Source organism: Polypterus senegalus, chromosome 10, assembly GCF_016835505.1.
Source record: "Polypterus senegalus isolate Bchr_013 chromosome 10, ASM1683550v1, whole genome shotgun sequence".
NCBI lineage: Eukaryota > Metazoa > Chordata > Cladistia > Polypteriformes > Polypteridae > Polypterus > Polypterus senegalus.
This window is the reverse complement of record NC_053163.1, coordinates 136,986,050-137,008,168: the sequence shown is the minus strand read 5'-3', so window position 1 is coordinate 137,008,168 and position 22,119 is coordinate 136,986,050. Positions and strand designations below refer to the sequence as shown.

Below are 22,119 nucleotides of genomic sequence, written 5' to 3'. Positions count from 1 at the left end.
CTCCTCTTCTGTTTGTGAGGTCCATAATACCCATAATACCTTTATTCCTCATTGCTGACTTATATGCCTTGTACTTCCAGATGAACATTCATTGGTTGTCAGATCTCATGCACACAAAGCCACACCTGTGAATAAAGACAGTTTGAATTTGTTAGAGTCTGTGTCATGGACTAGCTGGACTGAGTGACAGGGTATGTGACTGGCTTCACTTACCCGGTAACTTCATTAATTTGTGACTTCATTTATTATTTATCAATTTATGCTTACATGTTTACCTTTACTTTTACACTGTGTATATTTAGAACTGTGAATAGTTTAATGTTTACTTTGTTTAATATCATCTCTTATATACTTTTATCTAAGGCATCTATAGGCTTGCTCCAAACAATATTTCATTATATTGTACAGTGACAATAAAGGTATCTTGCATCTTGGGAGCAAACCACTGACTGCCTCCGACACACTAAGGTTGTGTAAATAAAGGCTCATCTTCAAAATCATCAAATGTGATATGGCCTTAAGGGGTCTGCAGTTTCTGACCACAAGGATATCTTTTTAGGTTGTTGTAGAGGTGTACATGTGTATGTCCTGCCAGGGATCACCATCTCATATAGAGTAGAATCCTGTTTGGTGTCATTCTGTCATTGATCCTGTAATATAATACATGAACTGAGACAGCGAAAACATGAACTCTGTGTTATTATTACTCATTTAATAATGTGTGCACTCTTTACAATGTGACAGGCTGTTTAGTGAATTGAATATACAGTAATATACACATCTATCTATCTATCTATCTATCTATCTATCTATCTATCTATCTATCTATCTATCAGTTATATAGTGCCTTTCATCTATCTATCTATCTATCTATCTATCTATCTATCTATCTATCTATATATCTGTTATATAGTGCCTTTCATCTATCTATCTATCTATCTATCTATCTATCTATCTATCTATCTATCTATCTATCTATCTATCTATCTATCTGTAATATAGTGCCTTTCATCTATCTATCTATCTATCTATCTATCTATCTATCTATCTATCTATCTATCTATCTATCTGTTATATAGTGCCTTTCATCTATCTATCTATCTATCTATCTATCTATCTATCTATCTATCTATCTATCTATCTATCTATCTATCTGTAATATAGTGCCTTTCATCTATCTATCTATCTATCTATCTATCTATCTATCTATCTATCTATCTATCTATCTATCTATCTATCTATCTATTGTAAGTTAATGGACTCTTGGTGGCGTTATGCCTACCTTTCTCCCAACAGACAGATACAGACACTGTTTAAAGCACCCAGAAGTATTTTAATTTCTTCTTCACAAAGCACCTACTCCACCATAATACACAATAATCAATAATCACAGTCCAATAATCCTCCTCTTCTCCCAGCAGCTCTGTCACACTTCTTCCCAACTCCAGCTGTCTGCTGGGTTTCCCACAGTCCTTTTTATATTCCTTGACCTGGAAGTGCTTCTGTCCTTAACTCCATGTGCTTCCATATCACTTCCAGGTCAGATGAAAACTCTTCTTCTGTCCCCATGACTTGGAAGTATAAGTATAATGGGCTATAATAGAAACAGAAGTCTCTGTGTCTCCCTGCAGCATCCCCTGGCGGCACCCACGGTACCCAGCAGGGCTGTGAAGCCAAACTTAATTTTCCATGATGCCCTGCGGGAATCCAGGGCATCTCTAGGCTGCAGGGAGGATGCCATCTAGCGTCCTGGATGTGTCGACCGGGATGAACTGCCGGCCGTCCATCACACTATCTATTGTCTTATCCCACACCTGAAGGGGTTAATAAAATGCACACTTTACCACTGACCCCTTAACCATATTTTTTGTTTAGAAACATCTAATTAAGTAATTCACCAAATACTATTATTTAAAAAACTCCTTCTTTATTTGCCATTATTTTTCTTGTTAATCAGAATGTGAATGTGAAATGATCAATTAAATGGTAGACTTTCTGTTCCTTCTTTCACCTTCTCAACCTGCTCTGGTGATCTCTAGTCTGACTGTTGTTAACATTCTCCTCTCCGTTTTCTCTTCTTTCTTTTCAGATGACCCGTCCTATCCAGGTGAAGCCAGCCGACAGCGAGAGCAGAGGAGGTAGTCGTTTTTTTTCCCCTGACACTTTGGCAGGCCTGTACTGAGAGCTACTGTATTTTGGGGGTGGGGGGCGGGGGTGATGATGTCAGTGCCTGATTTGCATATGGGTGTTCACTTTGAGAGGAGAGGAAATGGTGGTTGACTATTCTATGAATGTCTTTCCGACCCTGTCTGCATTAAGGCCATGTCAATCAATAAATCATTACCTTATAGAGCGCCCAGCCTGGTCTTGTCTATAATACTCACACTGACTGATTTATTGTGGGGCAAGAGAGTCAGGGAGGTCTGTGTTTGAGCCAGTCAGTCACTCTGTTAATCAGGGCATTATCTTATTAAAAAAAAAAAAATTCTAATTGATTGAACGATTGGTTCTGTTGTTGGCCCAGTCAGCAGCTTGGGTGAAATAGGTGGGCGTGAAAAAGGTCTTTCATTATGATTTAAAACAATAGAAAATGCTTGACAATAGAAGAAAGACGAGGGGCTACTCTGTGAGGGGCTTTGAAAGCATTAAGGTGCAGCTTCACTACAAGATGGGATCCAAGTTACAATCAGAGCAGAAGGAGGGAAAGTCAGGCTCGTCAGATTTTTATAGGTCAAATTAATTTCTTAGAAAAATGTAGATGGTAACTGTTTGTGGCTCAAACCAAGGTGAAGTAGTTTTTCATTGATAGGGTGGATGGGTAGTGCCAGATGAGCAGATAAGCAACTCAGTTTCTGGTTTCTATTTAAATGTTTCAATGTGTGTGTGTCCAGTGGCTCCTTGTATAAGGTCTGTTTCCTGCCTTGCATTTGACGCTGATTGGAAAGACTCTCGTATCCAATGACCCTGAACTGGATTAGTCTGAATTGAGAATAGCATGTTATGTTTTCTTATGTTATTCCATTCACACTCAGTCACTGATTGGTGGCCCATCCAGGTAGGCCTCCTGTTATGCATTCATCACTGCCTGGGATTGACTAGGAAGGAATCAGGAGAAACTGAGTTTGAAATGGATAAGGTGTCATAGAGAATCGAGCACAGAAGCGATCATTTTATGTTACCATGAGTGAAGGCAGATGTGTAGATGAGTGGGGATGTAGCCAGATGTCTTTGCTTCCTGAATGCATCATCTGGGTACCATGGTTTGGAGTTCTTGTAGCTTCTGGGGGTTTGGGAAGAAGCTTCATATTCTAAGTCCACCTTAATGGTTTAATGTATTCAGATATTTGATTCTCACCTGTGTGTTATGGGGATATATCTGTGTCACAGCCCCTGGGACATGGTTTCAGTTCATAGCCATGTATGTGGGTAATTCAGGTTTCCTTCTACATATTATGAGTGTGAGTGAGTATGGAGTGTGTGTAGGCGTTGGTGAACATGCCACCACTCCAGGGTGCAATGATTCTTGTCTTGTATATAGTGTTGCCTAGACTTCCTCTCTTTGACATACTGAAACTTAAGGATTTGGAACAAATGCTTCTGTCACCTGGATGGATTGATGATGTTCACTTTGAGCTTCCCAGTTTGATTGCCATATATGCACATTTTTGTGAGACTTCTTTGTTAATGCCAATTTTCAAATATCTGATATTATTTAATGATACTAATAAAAATAACACTAATACTTGGGGACATAATGTCACTTCTGCCTCGCAGCATCATCATCCTGATTTGTAACCCTGGTCGAGCTAATATATGAGTACAATCTTTACATTCTCCCTAAACCTCTATGAGTGGAGTCCTAGGGTAACCCTATTCAGATTTATACTCTATATTATGTAGATCTTAAGGAGATGCCACCAAATCCCTGCTATAGCCCTCTTATGTTATACTACCTACCGTATATACTCGCGTAAAAGTCGGGTCTTGAAACCCGAAAAATCGATCATAAAATCAGAACCTGACTTATGCACCCGTTCAAAAATGCGACACTTATTTATTTAATTTTTTTAAATCTTCTTGTTTCCTCCAATCTCGTACCAGTTTCTAAGACACATCAAATTTTGCTGCAGCAAAACCGATTTCTTTCGCCACTTCAACGACTTTTCATTTAAAACCAGCTTAATATTTTCTTCTGATTGAACGCTCCAACGTAGATAAGGGATGCTCTTACAATAAAGATGTATGAGGGTGTGAGATACACAAAACACAAATCAGTGCAAACGTCACTTCGGAATAGTTTGGGTAAATTACCATGTGGTTACATAGGCACAATACATAGAAAAAAAAGGCAGTGTGCTCCGTGGTTACTCTCTTAGATGGGCGTTAGCATATCATAATCTCTCCAACCAATAGTGTGAGTTTTCCGCATTTGACGTATACAACCGACATTATAAAGTACCAGAAATTATACGGTAAAATCAAGTCCCGACTTATCCGTGGGAGAACTTAAATGCGAGTATATACGGTATATATCTTTGCCCTCCAGACAACAATATGGAATTCCAGTTCAAGCAGGAGAGAAACGTTACACATTTATTGATATATTATAGATAATATTCTCAAACAAAGTATAAATGTGAGTGTTGGTAAAATAATACAATCTGATAGTAGGCTACCAGGTGGCCCACGCAGTCTTAATGGTTAGCTTGAGGTCCGGCCTTGTCCAGCATGGACCTGGAGTCAGCATGGCTTTGAATAAAGCTGTCAAGAGAGGTCTTCTCTTTCATGGGTGGAAAACAGCTGAGAGACTGAACTTCTTTGTTACCAGTGTCCTTATCTTAGTCCAGCTTCTTTGATATGTCTCCTGGACTATTAGGATAAGCCATCTCACCACTTCATATCAATCCAATTCAGCTTCACTCAGTCCTATAAATCACAGCTCCCATTCCAGCCCATACTTTCCTACTGGAGAAGGAAGTGGTGGCATATATTTTACCCGTCCACTACCTGTCCAACACTTCCACATTCACTCCCTAAGTAGTCATCAAGCGTAGACGCTCCTTGGTATGACGAAAATCATTTACCAGCTCGTGCTGATGTTACTTTGCAGACAATTTGTTCTGTAACAAACACAAAGTACTCCACCTGACTCTTATCCTCTGTTTCATCGACTATATCAATACACTCAAATAATTATAGAATCATCAGAACCTTTCTGTTAGTGATATGGCCTGATATTATATTTATAGTCCAAGGTGTAAAGTGTGAAGAGAAACAGAGACAGGACTCACTAGTGTAGCAATGGATTGTGCAGATTGTGCAAAGCACAAGGGCCTATGAGCTTGGGGGGCCCACTCAAAGCCATATAGATTTTAAAACAAATTTTAATAACTTAACTAAAACAGCGGTTTCACAGCCTCAATTCAGTGGCTTCAACGTTCAATGTCTTGTTACCATCAACTCTGACCTCGATGGCTGACGATGAATTGTATGCTGCTGCCGATCTTCTCGTTGAATGCTATAGCACCAACATTTCACTGCCATTTTCTACTCAATTGTTGTATATGTTTTCAATCCATCCTGTCAACCCAATCCACTGTTTTCGAAGTAGCTGAACTGCTGCTGATAGATCTCTGGTCATTGTCGTTTACTTTCAGTGATGTTTGCATGGCTTACATGTTACTGCTGACCATACCAGTGACTGTCGCTGTGTGTGAATGATTGTTCTCCAAGTTAAAACCCATTGAAAATGACCTCAGAAGCGCTACATCGCAAGAGAGACTTAGAGGCTTGGCTGTACTCTCAATCGAAAACGAGCGTGCCAGCCAACCTGACATGTCAAACATTGTTGAGAGTTTTGTGCAACAGAAGGCACGCCAGCAAGTATTTTAAGGGACTAGTGATATTAGAAGTAATATGATTTGTGACTTGTCAGTCAGCTCCACTTTTGTAAATTTTAACAGTTTAACAAATCTGTAATCTGTTTTATTGTCTACCTTAGTATGGCTTACTGTGCATTAGTGTCACTACTGTGAGCGTGACCACTTTATGATGTCCATTTTCTCAGAACTTTTTAAGTTAAAGTTTATTGTCATGTGCACAGTAAGGAAACACGTTTCCCTGTACAATGAAATTCTTTCTTTGCTGTCCACACCAAATGACAAAATTAATGTATAAAGATAAACATAAATAATAAGTAGTAGATAGATAATAAGTAACAGAGGCAGCATAAAGTATAAAAACAGAATAGAAGTATAAAGTGTCATTGTGCAGGTAGGTGTGTGATGGACAAGTCAAACACAGTTGTGAGGCAGACAGAATGAGGTGGCCCAGGGTTATAAACTCCAGTCAGTTATTCAGGAGTCTAATGGCCTTGGGAAAGAAAGAGTTCTTTAGCCTGAGGGTAGAAGTGTGAACAGTTCGTGTTGGGGTGGGTGGGGTCCTCGGGGATCGAGGCAGTTCTCATTCGGACTCTGCAGTTGTAGATGCTCTGCAGAGAGGACAGTGAGGTCCTGGTGATCTTCTCAGCAGTCTTTACCACTCTGCAGGTGTTTGCGGTCCATAGCAGTAGTGTTGCCGTACCACACGGTGATGCAGTTGGTCAAGATGCTCTCAACAATGCAGCTGTAAAAGGTGCCGAGGATCTTAGTCGACATACCAAACTTCCTCAGCCTCCTCAGAAAGTACAGCCGCTGTTGAGCCCTCTTGACCAGTTGTGTGGTGTTAAGAGTCCAAGTGAGGTCCTCACTGATGTAGACACCCAGGTATTTAATGCTGCTCACCCTCTCCACTTCAAGCCCTCGGATGAACAGTGGCCGGTGAGGTCTCCTCTCCTTCCACACGTCCACTATCATCTCCTCCATCTCGTCTGTGTTGAGGGTGAGGTTGTTGTCCTCACACCATGACACCAGACTGTCCACCTCCCTCCTGTAGGTCGATTGTGTAGTAGTATCCTGTTAGCCGGTGTTGTTGTTTTAATTTGTTACAAATTGAAATTGCTTCATTTTATAACACAGAACACTTTTTACTTTGTAGTTTACCTTATATTTTAATCATCTTCTTTCACAAAGTTGTCTCTGAAAAGTAAACAGGTCTACATCTTACACAGATGTATGTATTAGTACCAGTGTCCATACCTTCCACATTTTCATTCCCACAATTTATTTTATTTTTACTAACATACAGCGGCAATAATAAATTGATTAAAAAAGTTATTCCAAATTTCATTTAGAGAGCTGGTTTGTTTGTCGAAGAGTTATGCTGGACAGGAGGGACAAACCTCAGGGCTCTGCACAGGGGCCTTCAACAAGCTGGCTATGTCACTGGCAGGCTTGTTCCTTTTGGTACACCAATGCTGCTCACACTGTCCACGAGCCCATAAACTGCGGTCTGCCAAACAGATCAAGTACAACATAGGCTCATCCACCTGCAAATTCCTGAGCTGATCCCCTTAACAAGGACGGCTGGATGGCATTGGAGAAATCAATAAACACATTCTTAACAGTGCTGCCAGCTTTGTCCAACTTTGTAGAGCAGAGCAGTAACCACCTTTTCCACCCCAATCTTTCACAATAAGATACAATAAGATCTATCTAGTGCATTTCCTATCTATCTATCTATCTATCTATCTATCTATCTATCTATCTATCTATCTATCTATCTATCTATCTATCTATCTATCTATCTATCTGTTATATAGTGCCTTTCCAATCTATCTATCTATCTATTATATAGTGCCTTTAATCTATCTTTCTATCTATCTATCTATCTATCTATCTATCTATCTATCTATCTATCTATCTATCTATCTATCTATCTATCTGTTATATAGTGCCTTTCCAATCTATCTATCTATCTATCTATCTATTATATAGTGCCTTTAATCTATCTATCTATCTATCTATCTATCTATCTATCTATCTATCTATCTATCTATCTATCTATCTATCTATCTATCTATCTATCTATCTATCTATCCTGTCCCACAACTTTTCCTACGTCTAGCATTCTCATTGACAAATAATTGTAGGATGCTCTTAGTGTTTTGGGTAGGAGTGTATAATGCACTGGTAGGAAATGAACTGCGGTTCTTACCGAAGAGTATAGACTGGAAATGTTAATGTAGGGTAGAAATGAGGCATTGGAAGTTCTTTACAAAATGACAAGAGCATGTAAACAGGAAATGACAGGATTTTGATCATTAGGACAATCAAACATGGAATACCTAATCCTTTCGGAAATTTCCAGCAGGTCAGTGCTAAGAATATTCTACGAAAGTGTCTGAACTAACCCAGTCCTGGCTAGGAAAGTAAAGAAAGTGTTTTTTCTTTGTCATGGAAAGCCTGTATTTTGAAGAAGCCACCACATTTCTTTTCATTTTTACGGGTTTAGTGCTGGGAGGACCAGGTTTCTCTTAGACTGTGTCCTACAAAAATGATTGAGCCCACAATCATTCATCTACATTTCATTCATAGAAGAGCTTCTTGGGTAGTGGGTCAATGACATTTCATGCTCTGACCTTCATGGATTTGTCATTGTCTGTCTTAGAGTGCCAGCTGACCAGTGCGGCCGCCTGCTTCTCTCTCTCTGTCTCATTTGGTCCCCTGTTTTCATTCTCATTTCACAGGCGCCTCCGTCCTCTCGAGAATCAATTCAGATGGATTATGAAACAAAGCAAACAAAATATTTTCCTTGAGGTGGCTGAGCAAGAGAGATTTTTGTGACTTTGTTTAAAGGAGCCGGCTGAATGAACAGATTTCATTTGAGGCCGAATGTAAGACAAGTTTTCATTAGCGGGAAAACAAAAGAATGTGTACGGTATACAGAGGCTGCCTTTTATGCGGACGCTCCACAGATGTCTTTAGCAAGGGATTATTGCAGCTTCACTGTTCCTCCAACGCGTGACCTTTCTACAGTTGTCTCTATCCCCCCTCTATGCACATCCACTTAGATAGATGGGTGACACAATGTAAGGCACGTGGGACTTGGGAGATCGAATTTTATTTTTCTCTTGGCCTGACCAACTCCGCAGTCACAAATGGCCCTCCTCGGACCAGAGAGTGAATGCTGGATTATGTGGGCAAGATTGATGCTCCATAAAGCCCCATTGATTTTGCCGTTGAGGCAGTTGTTACCATTAACAATGACATTCAGAGTCATTTAGCCTTCAAACTACCTGGTTTTAGGGGTCCCAGGGCTACCTGCCCCGGCCAGACAGACTTTTAATGTCAACCTGCTGTGGGCTTGGATGAAGCAGCAAATGAAGGATGACCTATGTCTGAAAACCTTTTTTAAATGAGCGCTGCTGGGCGCCACCCCAGGTATCATCAAGCAGCACTGATTAGGGGATATGACCGAATGTGCGTGAACTTTTCTCCAACCGATTGCCTCTATTTTTAACTTTGGGGGAGGGTTTTAAAAAAAACGGTACAATGTCTTGCTGAACAGTTTCAAGGGCTTATCATTGATTGCCTGTCAAGCCTTCAATTGGTGGGTTTGGCTCGCCTCCTGAAAGCTTTAAAGGTGGAATATTACAAATAGACGGGGACATGGAGTTTTAGACAACTGCCTTTGGCTTTTATCACTTGCCATTAGCCACACATGGGGACAGGGGATTCGAGTTAACAGAAGCAAAAATACACAGGGCTCGGAAAATGCGTCTGTTATTATTTAAAGTTAGACTGAAAAATACATAATGTGAAACAAAACCCAAATATAAGAAGGCATAAGGCTACCCAGTAAGAATATATGCAGGTGGTCTGCTAGCTACTGGGGTCCTCTGAAACGTGTAGAGGTGCTCCCTGCCCTGCTATGCAGCAATGAAGCAGACCAGTGGCGGCAGATTAGTTTAGAAGGGAGGCTTACGTCAGGCACATGATGCTAACCTGCATCAGAGGGTTAGGAACTCATTAATCCAATGTGGGAGGCAGTCACTAATGTGCTGGATTTGTCTGGCCCTGGCACTGTTTTAGATCCCACCTGTCACCCACTGCGTGACTGTGAGAAAGGTGGTACATGAGTTTGGACATAGCTTGAACTTGCACAGTGCATACAGTGGTTCACCGACAAAAGCGCAATAGACATATGAGCGCCGACAAAACCGCGATGGACAAATGAGCGCCGACAAACTCGCTAACCGGATTTTGACAAATGTGCGGCGTCAAAATTGCGACGACAAAATCGCGAGACAGGCCAAGAGAGTGGGACGCGTACGTGCGCATTATGTACACATTATGTGTTAGGTTATAACTGTGTTCAAAGATGCTAATTGCACTGAGTTTCGTTCCTCCGGAAGATGTTGGGTCCGCTTTCGATGAACTGAGCGAGAGTAGACCCAACAATCTCCAGAATGTTTATGATTACTGGGAGGACAATTACGTTGGTCGATTGAGACGCAATCGACGAGCCAACCCGTTGTTTCCTATCACCATGTGGAACATGCGAGAACGTGTTGCTGATGGCATGCCGCGAACAAATAACTCAGTCGAGGGTTGGCATAACGCGTCATTTACAAAGCAGAATTACCAGCAGTCAGGCAGCCAGTAAGTCTAAATACGCTCAACTATCAAGACGTCTTGCTGCAATTCTTCCTACATAAGCAGGGCGTGATCTTAAGGACTATCTGTGTGCCGTGTCTCATAATATTGAGTTCTAAAATAAACATTATTATATATGCTTTAAATAGTAATTCATATTTAATGAAACTTTCGCAATTTTGTCGGCGCGATTTTGATGCCACGTTTTAATGGCCGCTATTTTGTCGGCGCTCGTATGTCTATCGCGCAAATGTCGGGTCACTGCATACAGTATAACAAGTATTCACCCTCTTGGAAGTTTTCACTTTTGATTGACGGTCGGGAAACCATCATGCTGGAAGGACTCGAGGAGGAAGCATTGCCAGCAGAGCATTACCTCCCCTGAAGCTGTAGGGGGCAGCCCCCTGGGTTGCAGCAGTGCCACAGACAGACTCTCGCAGGGCTCCATGGGAGTTGGAGTTTGATACAGCCCTGTTGGGATCTGTGGGCGCCACCAGGGGGTGCTGCAGTTGCTGCTAAGCCCTTCTTGGCAGTTTCTACGCCATACCCGGAAGTGCTGCCGGAAATACACCAACGGGCACCTGGAACACTTCTGGGTGCCTTATAAAAGGGGCCAGCAGACACTACTCTGGGAGCCAGAGTCGGAAGGAGGGAGATGAAGCTTGACTGGAGGAGTGGAGGAGAAAAAGAAAAAGAAATAGAAGAAAAAGAATTGTGTGTTGTGCTGTGCTTATAAACCATGTTTGGCTTGTGGGAAACGGGGGAAGGCGTTTCCCACAAGAAAAATAAAAATAAAGCATGTGTGCTTTGAAGTTGTTCCTCCTGCATCTGTCTGCATTGGGTTGGGGCGGCTGGAGCGCCTTCTATAGGCCACAATTTACAACACTGAATCACAACGGATTAAATTTGGCATTTTTGACATTGATCAGTAGAAGAATACTGTTTAATGTTAAAGTTAAAACAGATCTCTGCATAGTGGTCCAAATGAATCTTTAATCTGTATACGGGTCAAATTCTGCTAGGATGAACTCCACTTTAACAAAATCCTCTGGTTTTATCGATTTTAATTTTATTTTTGGTCTTGGCCAATTTCCAATAGAATTAATGTTAAAAGAACCTCATTATAGCAAAGTCCGTTTTATCTGCAAAAATTCATTACAACTTTCCATTGAAAAAAAAAACAGCAACACATGCACATTTCTTCGGGCCTTGCCTCAAAAATTGCAATTCAGGAGTTCCTCTGAACAGCCAGTCGGATTGCACGTTTATGTCGCTTAGTTAACTTCTCATTTGTCACACTCTTGCAACAGAGTGGAGGTTGAGAAGAGTATTGCAGCAGACCGGAGACACTTAAATTCAACTTCAGCTGTACTTGTGAAGCTTTGGAGGTCCATAAGATGGACTCAGTGGGGACTGGGGGAGGTCGTTTGGGATTGGGCACAAAGAATCAAACGTGATCGTCACAGCATTGTTCCCATTGGGTGAATCAAGCATGATCATCAGAGTTGGAGGTGGTCGTCCCCTGCCTAACTGTAGTGCTGCCACGGTGAATCAGGTGTGATCGTGATTATCTTTTTTTCCCACCAGTTAGGAAATGCTGCATTAATCGATATTTGGCTGCTGTTTATGGAACTCAAGGGGTGCAAACGTCAGGCACTGAGGGACGCCATTTATGTAACTTAAGTGGCGATCACTCTGGAAAGTCTTTGCTGTGTACACCGAGGGGCAGGGTCGTCTTAACAGCATTATAAGTCCCCGGGCAAAGCAAATTCCGTGTTGTGTCCATAGAGGGCCAGGACCATCTTAACAGCATTATAGGCCACCGGGCAAAGCAGTGCACTGGGGTCTTCTACCTACACAACCCCTCAGCAAGTCACAACATACATATATTGGCATAGGGCCCCTATGTTCGTGGGGCTCCCGGGCAACAGCCCAGTTTGCCCATGTGTTAAGGTACGTCATTTTATGTAACTAAAGGGATGCATGCGAGAAAAAAATGAATCCCCATTATAACAAATTAGTGTTTATTTTTCAATCCTGAGCACTTGCTTCTTACGGAATTTGACCTGGATATATAATTTATAGATGACTGACTAACTAACGCACTCACTCATCAACAAAAACACTATCTCCCATTTAGCTAAAAAGCTGAAATTTGGGCAGTAGGTACCCAGTAAGAAATGGTTAGGTTGGGTTATTGGAGAATACTCCCCCTATGTGAATTTCCCCTTGGGATTAATAAAGTATCTATCTATCTATCTATCTATCTATCTATCTATCTATCTATCTATCTATCTATCTATATAGTGCCTTTCATCTATCTATCTATCTATCTATCTATCTATCTATCTATATAGTGCCTTTCATCTATCTATCTATCTATCTATCTATCTATCTATCTATCTATCTATCTATCTATCTATCTATCTATCTATCTATATAGTGCCTTTCATCTATCTATCTATCTATCTATCTATCTATCTATCTATCTATCTATCTATCTATCTATCTATCTATCTATCTATCTGTTATATAGTATATTACCTATCTATCTATCTATCTATCTATCTATCTATCTATCTATCTATCTATCTATTGGGGGAGAGAAACTATTACGCAGGTACACTAATTGTGAGTATTAATACTAATTTTTCACAATTTTAAAATACACAAAGATTCTTAAGTATTCCTATGTTCTATTAGTCCTCCATAATCCATTTAATTAAAGTCATTAAGATAAGACTATCTAAACCCATAAATAAATTACTTTAAAAATTAGGTTAAATCATAGTCCAACCAATAACATAATATGTTAGAATAAAAAAGACTTTCAATATTAATTTAGGATAAAATGGGATAAATAGGAACCATTATAGTGTACACCTAAAATGGTTAGGTTAGGGTTACAGAGAAATATTGTCCCACGAGGGGACGAAGTGCATGGGTACACGCCACCATGTATATAAAATTATTCTTACCTCCCTGCCACAACACTCATCGCTAATATAAATAAAGCTTTTAAAATATTTGAAAACACCTTGAATACTGCTCTCAAGACCATGGTTAGGGTTTGATATATCACTACCACCACAATAGAAAAAAATAAATACCCCAAAATCACAAAAATGCTTTGATTGATTCGATTGAAATTTGGTGATGTTGTAGAAAAAACAAAATGATCAGGCTGTTTTTTTTTTTTTTTATTTGTCAATATTTTTTAATATTATGCTAACGTACATGCTTTAGGCAAATGAAAGATGAAGCAGCTAAGTTCAGTGAAGCTCAAGGACGATGCAAATCTCAATGTGTTGATTTTTTTCTTTTGACTACTGGCACTCTTAGATGCCTGCTAACTTTCATCTTGGTTATCTGTTCTGCTCCATTAACACCCTTAGTCGCGGTGCTGAAAATTACAAGTGGAACCGACCCAGCCAGCTCTTCAATCACAGCGCTTAAAACATTAAGGAAGAACTCCTCCTCTTCAAGCTTTTCACTCTCCAGTCGCAGTGCTGCAAACTCCAAGGGTGACCCAAAGAACCTGCTCTTTGACTGCGATGCATAAATGATGGATTAACAATGAACTTCTATAAAACAGATAAAACACATGAAGAGAGTAAATGGCGCAAACAAATGAAAATCGTGACATTTGACAATGATAATAATATGCAGAAATTTCACATTATTCCTACTGATTACCTGTTTCATTTCAAAAGAATACACTTTTGGTTAAAATAGAGACAAGAGTTTTATGGCCAGATATGAGGATTGTTTGCATCTCTCGGACTGACTACAGACAACCTGACTAGAGACCCACATTGTATGGAAAAACTGGGCAGACTTTGTTGGACGGTTATCTTATCCAAAGATCTTGACCATACATTGTTCCTCTCCTTTGCTAAATGACTCTTAGCCTGAAGAGGTCTATTAATTTTTTACATTTAAGATGTCTCACTTAAAGGTTTTCCAATGTTGATTTTTGTCCTATTGTGTATATAAACAGGGAACTCCAGTTTCTTTATTACATCTTGCCTGAAGAAGGGGCCTAAGTTGCCTCGAAAGCCTGCATAGTATAATCTTTCTAGATAGCCAATAAAAGCAGGCATTTTGCTTAACTTCTCACCAAATGTAACACAAGAAATAATTGATCTTCCCCTTCAAGTCAGTAGGAATACTTTTGGGTGAATAAAATGAATTCTTTTTTAAATAGAATCACCAGGGGGAAACAGGAGCGGCAGCTAGTGCAACAAGAAGTGAGGGCAACAGTCGAGGAGGAACAATTTTGGAGGGGAATCATGAAGAGACAGCAAGTAGCATAGATGGGAGAATGTGATTGACAAGAAGGTGACATGGGCATAATTATGGAAATCTGTGCCACACAAGACAGTGCATGATGTACTGCCCACAGGGTTAAACAGAGTCTCCAGTCTACCAAAGGAGGCACCTCAAGACACATCCTGAGCACTTACAGATCCTGTTATAAATGGCAGCATGGCCAAGTCTCGAAACTATCAGTGTAGGAATTACTGGAGCCAAGCATTCCCTCCCCTCTAAGCTTTTGTTAGAGCAGACACAAACCACAGCCAAAACATCTGTAAACATCTTGGTCTCAGCAAGGGATTGGCAGCAACATTACTGTCACTACCTTGCACCAGATATTTTGCTGCAAATTCAGTTTTGCACAAGTCATTTTTTTCTCATCACAAGCAATAGGTTGTGATTGGGGAGATTTGCAGAAGCTAATTTCGCAGTGAATTTGCTGGGTTGTCACTGACCTTTTCCAATGAATTTGTCTCAGAAACTTTTCGGTATGGACGGCATAGACAAGCCTTTTTTTCCCCAGTACCCCCTGATGTTTTGTGACACCACTATGACATCACTGAGCTGTAATAGCCAATGCTGGATTTGGATGTCACTAGCTGATTTATGCTACCTGCCCAATTTGTGTTGCACATGCACTGAACTTTCACAGGTGTGTACAGTAAGCATATTCCACCTCACACTTTACAGTTCTGCCAATCAGCTTTGTGCATAATTTACAGCTTATCCACATACTGTAAGTGTGATGTCGCTGCCTGATTGGTTCTCTTACCAGACTTGCAGTGTCTTCATTTCATTGTATGTTGTGTCTTCACTGCTGACTAGATTAAGCCGGTTAATTTCCTTGCTATGTAGCACAGATTGAGTAGTGACATGGATGCCCATCCCCTGAGTAAATAATGCTAATTCCTTGCATCACAGGCTCTGTGGATGTTAGTTAGTTGTAGTGTTTGGAGCTCAGGACATTCAGAAAAAGATAAAGAACTTGGAGTATTGTGGACTCGGACGTGTAGTTAGCACTGATGCCTCACAGCTCACATGACATTTGTAGTCACGATAATCAGTCCAGCATAGTTGTCAGATGCTTTCCTAGTCCTCAGGAACATTTAAAAGACCACCGAACCATTATAATCCACTCCAAACTAGTTCAGTCTTTCCTTCCCCTTTGACTTCAATGTCTTGCAACAATTTCACCAAAAATCAAAAACATTTCAATACTTTTCTGAGCTCACGGCAAAATAAAATCAGTGGGTTTCTCTCATCACTTGAAATAAGGCAATGAGCATTTATAGACTTTGTGAACGCTGGCCCGGACACAGACAGACGGACATCGCTTTTGCACCCAACACACGTTTATTTACGATATTTACAAGTTAATTTTCGTGCACATAAACCCCAGTGCCTCCAGCACCGATCCCCCTCAATCCAGGCCTCACGGTCCTTTGTGCCTTCCTGGCTGCCTCCAGTTCTCTCTCTCCAGCTCCGTCTCTCTTCCACCCGACTTCCGCTCTCGACTGAAGGGAACCTGGATGGGCTCCAGCTGCTTCCCGGCATTCCTCCGAAGACACGCCCCAGTGTGGCGGAAGTGCCGGCTGCGCACCCGGAAGCCCTCCGGGTGTCCCCTGTCTTCTTCCCCCCAGCACTTCCTGGTGAGGCGGAAGTGCTGGGCTCCAGACTTCTACAGGCACCGGGGCGCCGCCTGGCGGTGGCCACGGGCCCCTGCAGGGCTGGGCCCCCAACATAACCAGGGTGGTCGCCCCCTTGCGGTCTGGAGGAGGTACAAGCCCTCCTCCGGTCCTCCTGGGCATCCCGGCCGGGCTCCAGCCCCAGCCTGATGCCACAACTTGTATTAAAAGGCACTATATCTAACAGAACATTCGAGTGACTTCTTGGAACTGGATTTTAACAAATAAACTCAAATGGTGTGATAAAAGACAGCATGATAACAAATGTAGAGATTTTATGTTATATGGGTTGGAGAAGGTGGCATTGACCAGAAAGCAGGACACAGAGATGGAGGTGGCAGAGTTAAAGATGCTAAGATTTGCATTGGGTGTGATGAGGATGGACAGGACTAGAAATGAGGACATTAGAGGGTCATCTCAAGTTGGACAATTGGGAGACAAAGTCAGAGAGGTGAGATTGCATTGGTTTGAACATGTGCAGAGGAGAGATGATGGGTATATTGGGAGAAGGGTATCAGGCAAGAGGAAAAGATGAAGGCCTAAGAGAAGGTTTATGGATGTGGTGAGAGAGGACAAGCAGGTGATGGGTGTAACAGAACAAGATGCAGAGGACAGAAAAATATGGAAGAAGATGATCTGCTGTGGCAACCCCTAATGGAAGCAGCCGAAAGAAGATGTTATAGACCACCAATGCAGACAGTAATTTCAATACACATCTTTTTAGTAATATTAAAAATGCAAGTTCTGCGGTGGGCTGGCGCCCTGCCCAGGGTTTATTTCCTGCCTTGTGCCCTGTGTTGGTTGGGATTGGCTCCAGCAAACCCCTGTGACCCTGTAGTTAGGATATAGCAGGTTGGGTAATAGATGGATGGATGGATGGAAAATGCAAGTTTACAGTTAAGTTGTTGTTATAGTCATGGGAGACTTTAACTATTAACTGGGATAACCTTACAAATAGCGGAGCACAAGAGTTTTAGAAGTAATCAATTAACACAGCATGTTAAAGCACCAGAGCGGAGTGAAGCCTGTCTGGATTTAGTATTTTGTAATAATCGGGATAGAACTGAGGGTGTAGAGGTGATTGAACCACTAGGGTCAAGTGGCCATAATAGAATACAATTCTCAGTGTCTTTTTGTAAGAGTGTGGTTGCAAAGACTAAAACTGTGAAGTTTAATTTTGGTAGGGAACATTTTGAGCAGATACAACACATTCTTAGGAGAATAGGCTGGGATAAGCTTTTAAGTGTGGAAACAGCCGAGAAGCAGTAGGAACAGATTTAAAAAAGTTTAAAATGTAAATCAGGACGGGTACATAACCTAAATTTGGAATTAGGATGACATTTTGTTGTATGGGTTGAAGACAGTGGCACTGACCAGAAAACAGGAGACAGAGCTGGAGGTGGCAGAGTTAAAGATGCTAAGATCTGCATTGGGTGTGACGAGGATGGATAGGATTAGAAATGAGGACATTAGAGGGTCAGCTCAAGTTGGACGGTTGGGAGACAAAGTCAGAGAGGCGAGATTGTGTTGGTTTGGACATGTGCAGAGGAGAGATGCTGAGTATATTGAGAGAAGGATGTTAAGGATAGAGCTGCCAGTTAAGTAGAGCAGAGGAAAACCTAAGAGGAGGTTTATGGATGTGGTGAGAGAGGACATGCAGGTGATGGGTGTGACAGAGCATAATGTAGAGGACGGAGGATATGGAAAAAGATTATCTGCTGTAGCAAGCAGCCAAAAGAAGAAAAAGAAGAAGAAATGGTGTTACAAATGTAAAAAAAGTCTTTAATGAGCTAATACAAAGTGTGGCCCAGTAATTTTCACTAATTCTTCACGGCCCCACAGTCATGGGTCCAAGTCATGGTGTTCATATTCTCTTTATGGTGTGTGAGCTCAATAATTTGTGGAGTCAATGAAAAATTTCAAAATAAATATTTATTGGTGTACAAGCTACTCTTAATATGTTAATGTTCATCTTAAATTCCTATATTTGTTTAGTTATTATAATAACTAGTGAAAAATGTGTCTCCATTGATTTTTCTTCTGTCTTTATCGTTCTTGCATTCTGTATCCTACACTTGACACTCTGCAGATGGTGCTGCTGTTGTTCTTCTTCTTTTTCCTATTAGGGTGTTCCTCATCACATCATCGCCCCTGTGATTTGCTTGGTGCTCAGCAGATGTTGCTGGTCTTCTTTTTGTTTCCACCATTTCACTTTCTTTTCTGACCACTTTGCTGTGCAGGTCAAGTTCCTTAAATTGCTGCTAAATATATCAGCATTCAATCAATGCCAACTAAGATCAAAGTCCTAGCCCCGGTAGTCTGTGAGTAATTGTTTGACAGATGGACAGACCTTAGCATTTTTTTTTTACATAGACCAGCTGTGCTACCTGCCTAAAATGAGTTTGAATCTAAGTAATCAACATAGTCCTCAGCTTTAAAATTTACATTGCACCATGCAATATGTGTGTCCCTATTATATGCCATTTTGAGTGAGATTCTTAAAAGCAGTGTTAATATTGGTGATGCACCATCTGTTGGAATGAAAAAATACAATGCATTTTATTATTAAAAATGTTTGTGGTGCACTGTCTTTTGGAATAACGGAGACATAGCAATGGACACACAGACAGATACACAGACACAAGATGGATGTCTGGCTTGCCACACCTATACAGAATACACATATAATTGAATGTTCTGCTTTATCCTCTGAAAGATAACATGTAAATGGAATATTTCAGCCTGTGAAATTGTTAAAAAGATTCTGTTTCTTTTTTTTATTTTATGAGTTTTGCAGTATAAGGGCAGACACTTTTCTGACCACAGTAACATAGTAAAGTGAATAAAGAAGTTAGAAATGTAATAGATGAGAAATTTCTCTTTAATTTTTTGTGATTTGTTTTTACTTGAATTTTCACTAAAGATTTAAAAATGATATTAATTTGAATACAGCTGTGTGATCTCAGTAGCTAGAAGCAGCAAAAAATCCCAGCTAAGAAATGGGTTAATTTAAAGGGCAGCACAATGGATACGTACCCAGTCATGGCTACAAACCACAGTCCTGTCACTGCCCGAGTGGAGTGTGTGTTTTTCTTGTGTTACGTGGGTATCAGTGGGTACTTTGGTTTTCTCTCCATATGTAAAGACATGAATGTCAGTTTGACTGGTAACTCTAAGTTTGTCCCAATGGCTAATGCCAGTAATGGTTGGATCCTGCCTTGCTTCCATTGCTGCCTGGACACACTCTGACCCATGCAGCTCTGAACTGGATTAAGGAGGTTTGGAAATTAGTATATTTATGAATGATCTGGTGTAAAAGATGTCATATTGTAAGAGAGCATTTCACCAGCGATAATAACAGGTGTTATACAGTAATAAAACAATGGGGCTGCGGTAACGAGATCTTCGATGAAGCAGTAAAATATTTCAAGGCTTGTTTTTGAAGATGCTATATAGTATGTACTAATAAAACGTTTAAGGGGTTGTCTTGGGAAGAGTTTGAAAGAAAATAAAAACTATTAAAATGTACACAAAAGTAAAACGGAAAATAATAAAACCTGTTATGTATCAACAGGACATACCAAGGGCTGTAGTAAAAGGTGTCAGGTAAGAGTACACAATTTTTAAAATTTCCAGTAGAATAAGAGAACATGTTAATGGCTGTGATGGTAGAAATCATAAAGTGACAAAACCTTTTGCGGGCTGTTTTAGAAGGTTCCATACGTTATGGAAAATCGGAATGTGTGTGAATTGACACTGAGCCTAAATACTGCCAAACTGACAAATTAGTCAAAAGAAAACAGTTTATTACAGCAGAAGAAAATACATTACAGAATGATGCAGGGACACTGGAGAATCATGCAAATTCAAGAGAGCAAATGACAAATCTCATAAAGCCTCATTAGGCCTACCTGAAGGAAAGAGTACCGCATCTCACCTGGTATGAAGAAATTTAATGTAAAGTATTAAATGGAAGTAAAAATGTTAGATTTGACAGCACAATGAGGGTCTGAAAGTTGAAAGTACACCTTATGAGAAGGACTTGGGTCTGTAGTGGACTCATTACTATCAACATCCAAACGGTATACAGATCAGCGACCCATAAGCCAGCGGTTCTCAGACTTTCGTATTTCGTGTCCCCCATTTTCTACTTGTAATAATTCTGTACCCCCTGCATAATATATAGATAGATGAGAATAACCCATGATACAACTAACAAAGGTATGATACTCGTGCAGTGTCGCGGTATCCTATCATTTTTAGTTCCATAAGAATTGCATGTGTTCGGCTAACTTCGATGAAATATTTGCAATTTATTTTTTTTAAAGTGCTTTAATAACTGTTAAAATGCCTGGTGTGGTTTTGGGTAGTAATTCTAATTCCAAAAACAAAGAATAAGTTATTTATCCATCCATTATCCAACCCGCTGAATCCAAACACAGGGTCACGGGGGTCTGCTGGAGCCAATCCCAGCCAACACAGGGCAGGAACTAATCCTGGGCAGGGTGCCAACCCACCGCAGGAAGAATAAGTTATTTATTCTTATTTAATTATTTTTTATGTAAACAAGCGATTAAAAATGTTTTAATTTTTAAAAATCTTGTAAACGAGTATAGCGATAAAGTCAATCTGCGCGAGACGAATGTATTTTCGTCCGACAAATATTATACCGCTGTTAGTTGTATCATAAAAATAACCCAATACACAGTAAATTATTTAACTCAATTTGGCAATATTGGCTACGCTGCCAGTGTGGTGCAGTCGCTCCGCATTATCACCTGATCTACTGATACCCGAATGTTCACGACAGATACCGATACGTCTCGAACTTTCTGGATTGAAAATACGCGAATATAAAAGTAGCAGCAGCAGTGGCGCCGCTCGTCATAGAAACAAACTTCAAATAGAAAAGGAGCTCAGAGTGTCTCGATATCTCGAATATCAAACCAAACCTGGACAGGCTGTGTACTTTAAAACAGGCACATATTAGTCATTAGATCATTCTTTTAGAAATGTTTTATTTTAATTTTAGTTATAATGCATTCGTTGTGATTATATGCTTGCAAATTTAAATTTGAAATAAAAATGTAAAAAATAAATTTTGATGCCTTGTTCATTTATTCGACGCCCCCCTTGTACAGCGCCCCACAGTCTGAGAGCCGCTGAATAAGCGATCAAGAAAGAAAGCTAATAGGGTGTTAGATAATATGGCATGAGATGTGGAGTACAACTCAAGATGGGGTCTCCATATTACAAAAATAAATAAATAAATAAATAACAGTGCTAGAGAAAGTGTGATTAGGACTGAGAGGTATGAGCTATGAGGAAACATTAAAGCAGTTGAACCTTTCCAGTTTATGAAAATGGAGATTATGAGGTGACACTCTCGATGTGTTTAAAATTTTGAAAGGAATTAGTCCAGCGGATCCATGCTGTTACTTTAAAATTAATTCAGCAAACAAGGATACAATTGGAAACTTGTTAAGGACAGATTTTGCAATAATGTTAAAAAGGTTTTCTTCATGCACAGATCCATTGACACATGGAATCAATTACCAAGTAGTGTTGTGGAGAGTAAGACT

The 22,119-nt window shown here is 40.4% G+C and overlaps 1 protein-coding gene across 7 annotated transcripts in view; it reads left to right on the top strand.

The window, feature by feature from the left end:
- The window catches only part of celf5a (cugbp, Elav-like family member 5a), a 654,186-nt gene that overhangs the window by 339,774 nt on the left and 292,293 nt on the right, over positions 1-22,119 (top strand). For 4 of the 7 annotated variants that reach the window (XM_039766812.1, XM_039766810.1, XM_039766815.1 and 1 more), the window contains exon 3: positions 2,090-2,138. In XM_039766812.1, the coding sequence (XP_039622746.1) occupies positions 2,090-2,138 (49 nt within the window). Of the gene's footprint in view, positions 1-2,089; positions 2,142-22,119 lie in introns of all 7 variants that reach the window. The other 3 variants (XM_039766811.1, XM_039766809.1, XM_039766813.1) reach the window with 1 other exon arrangement.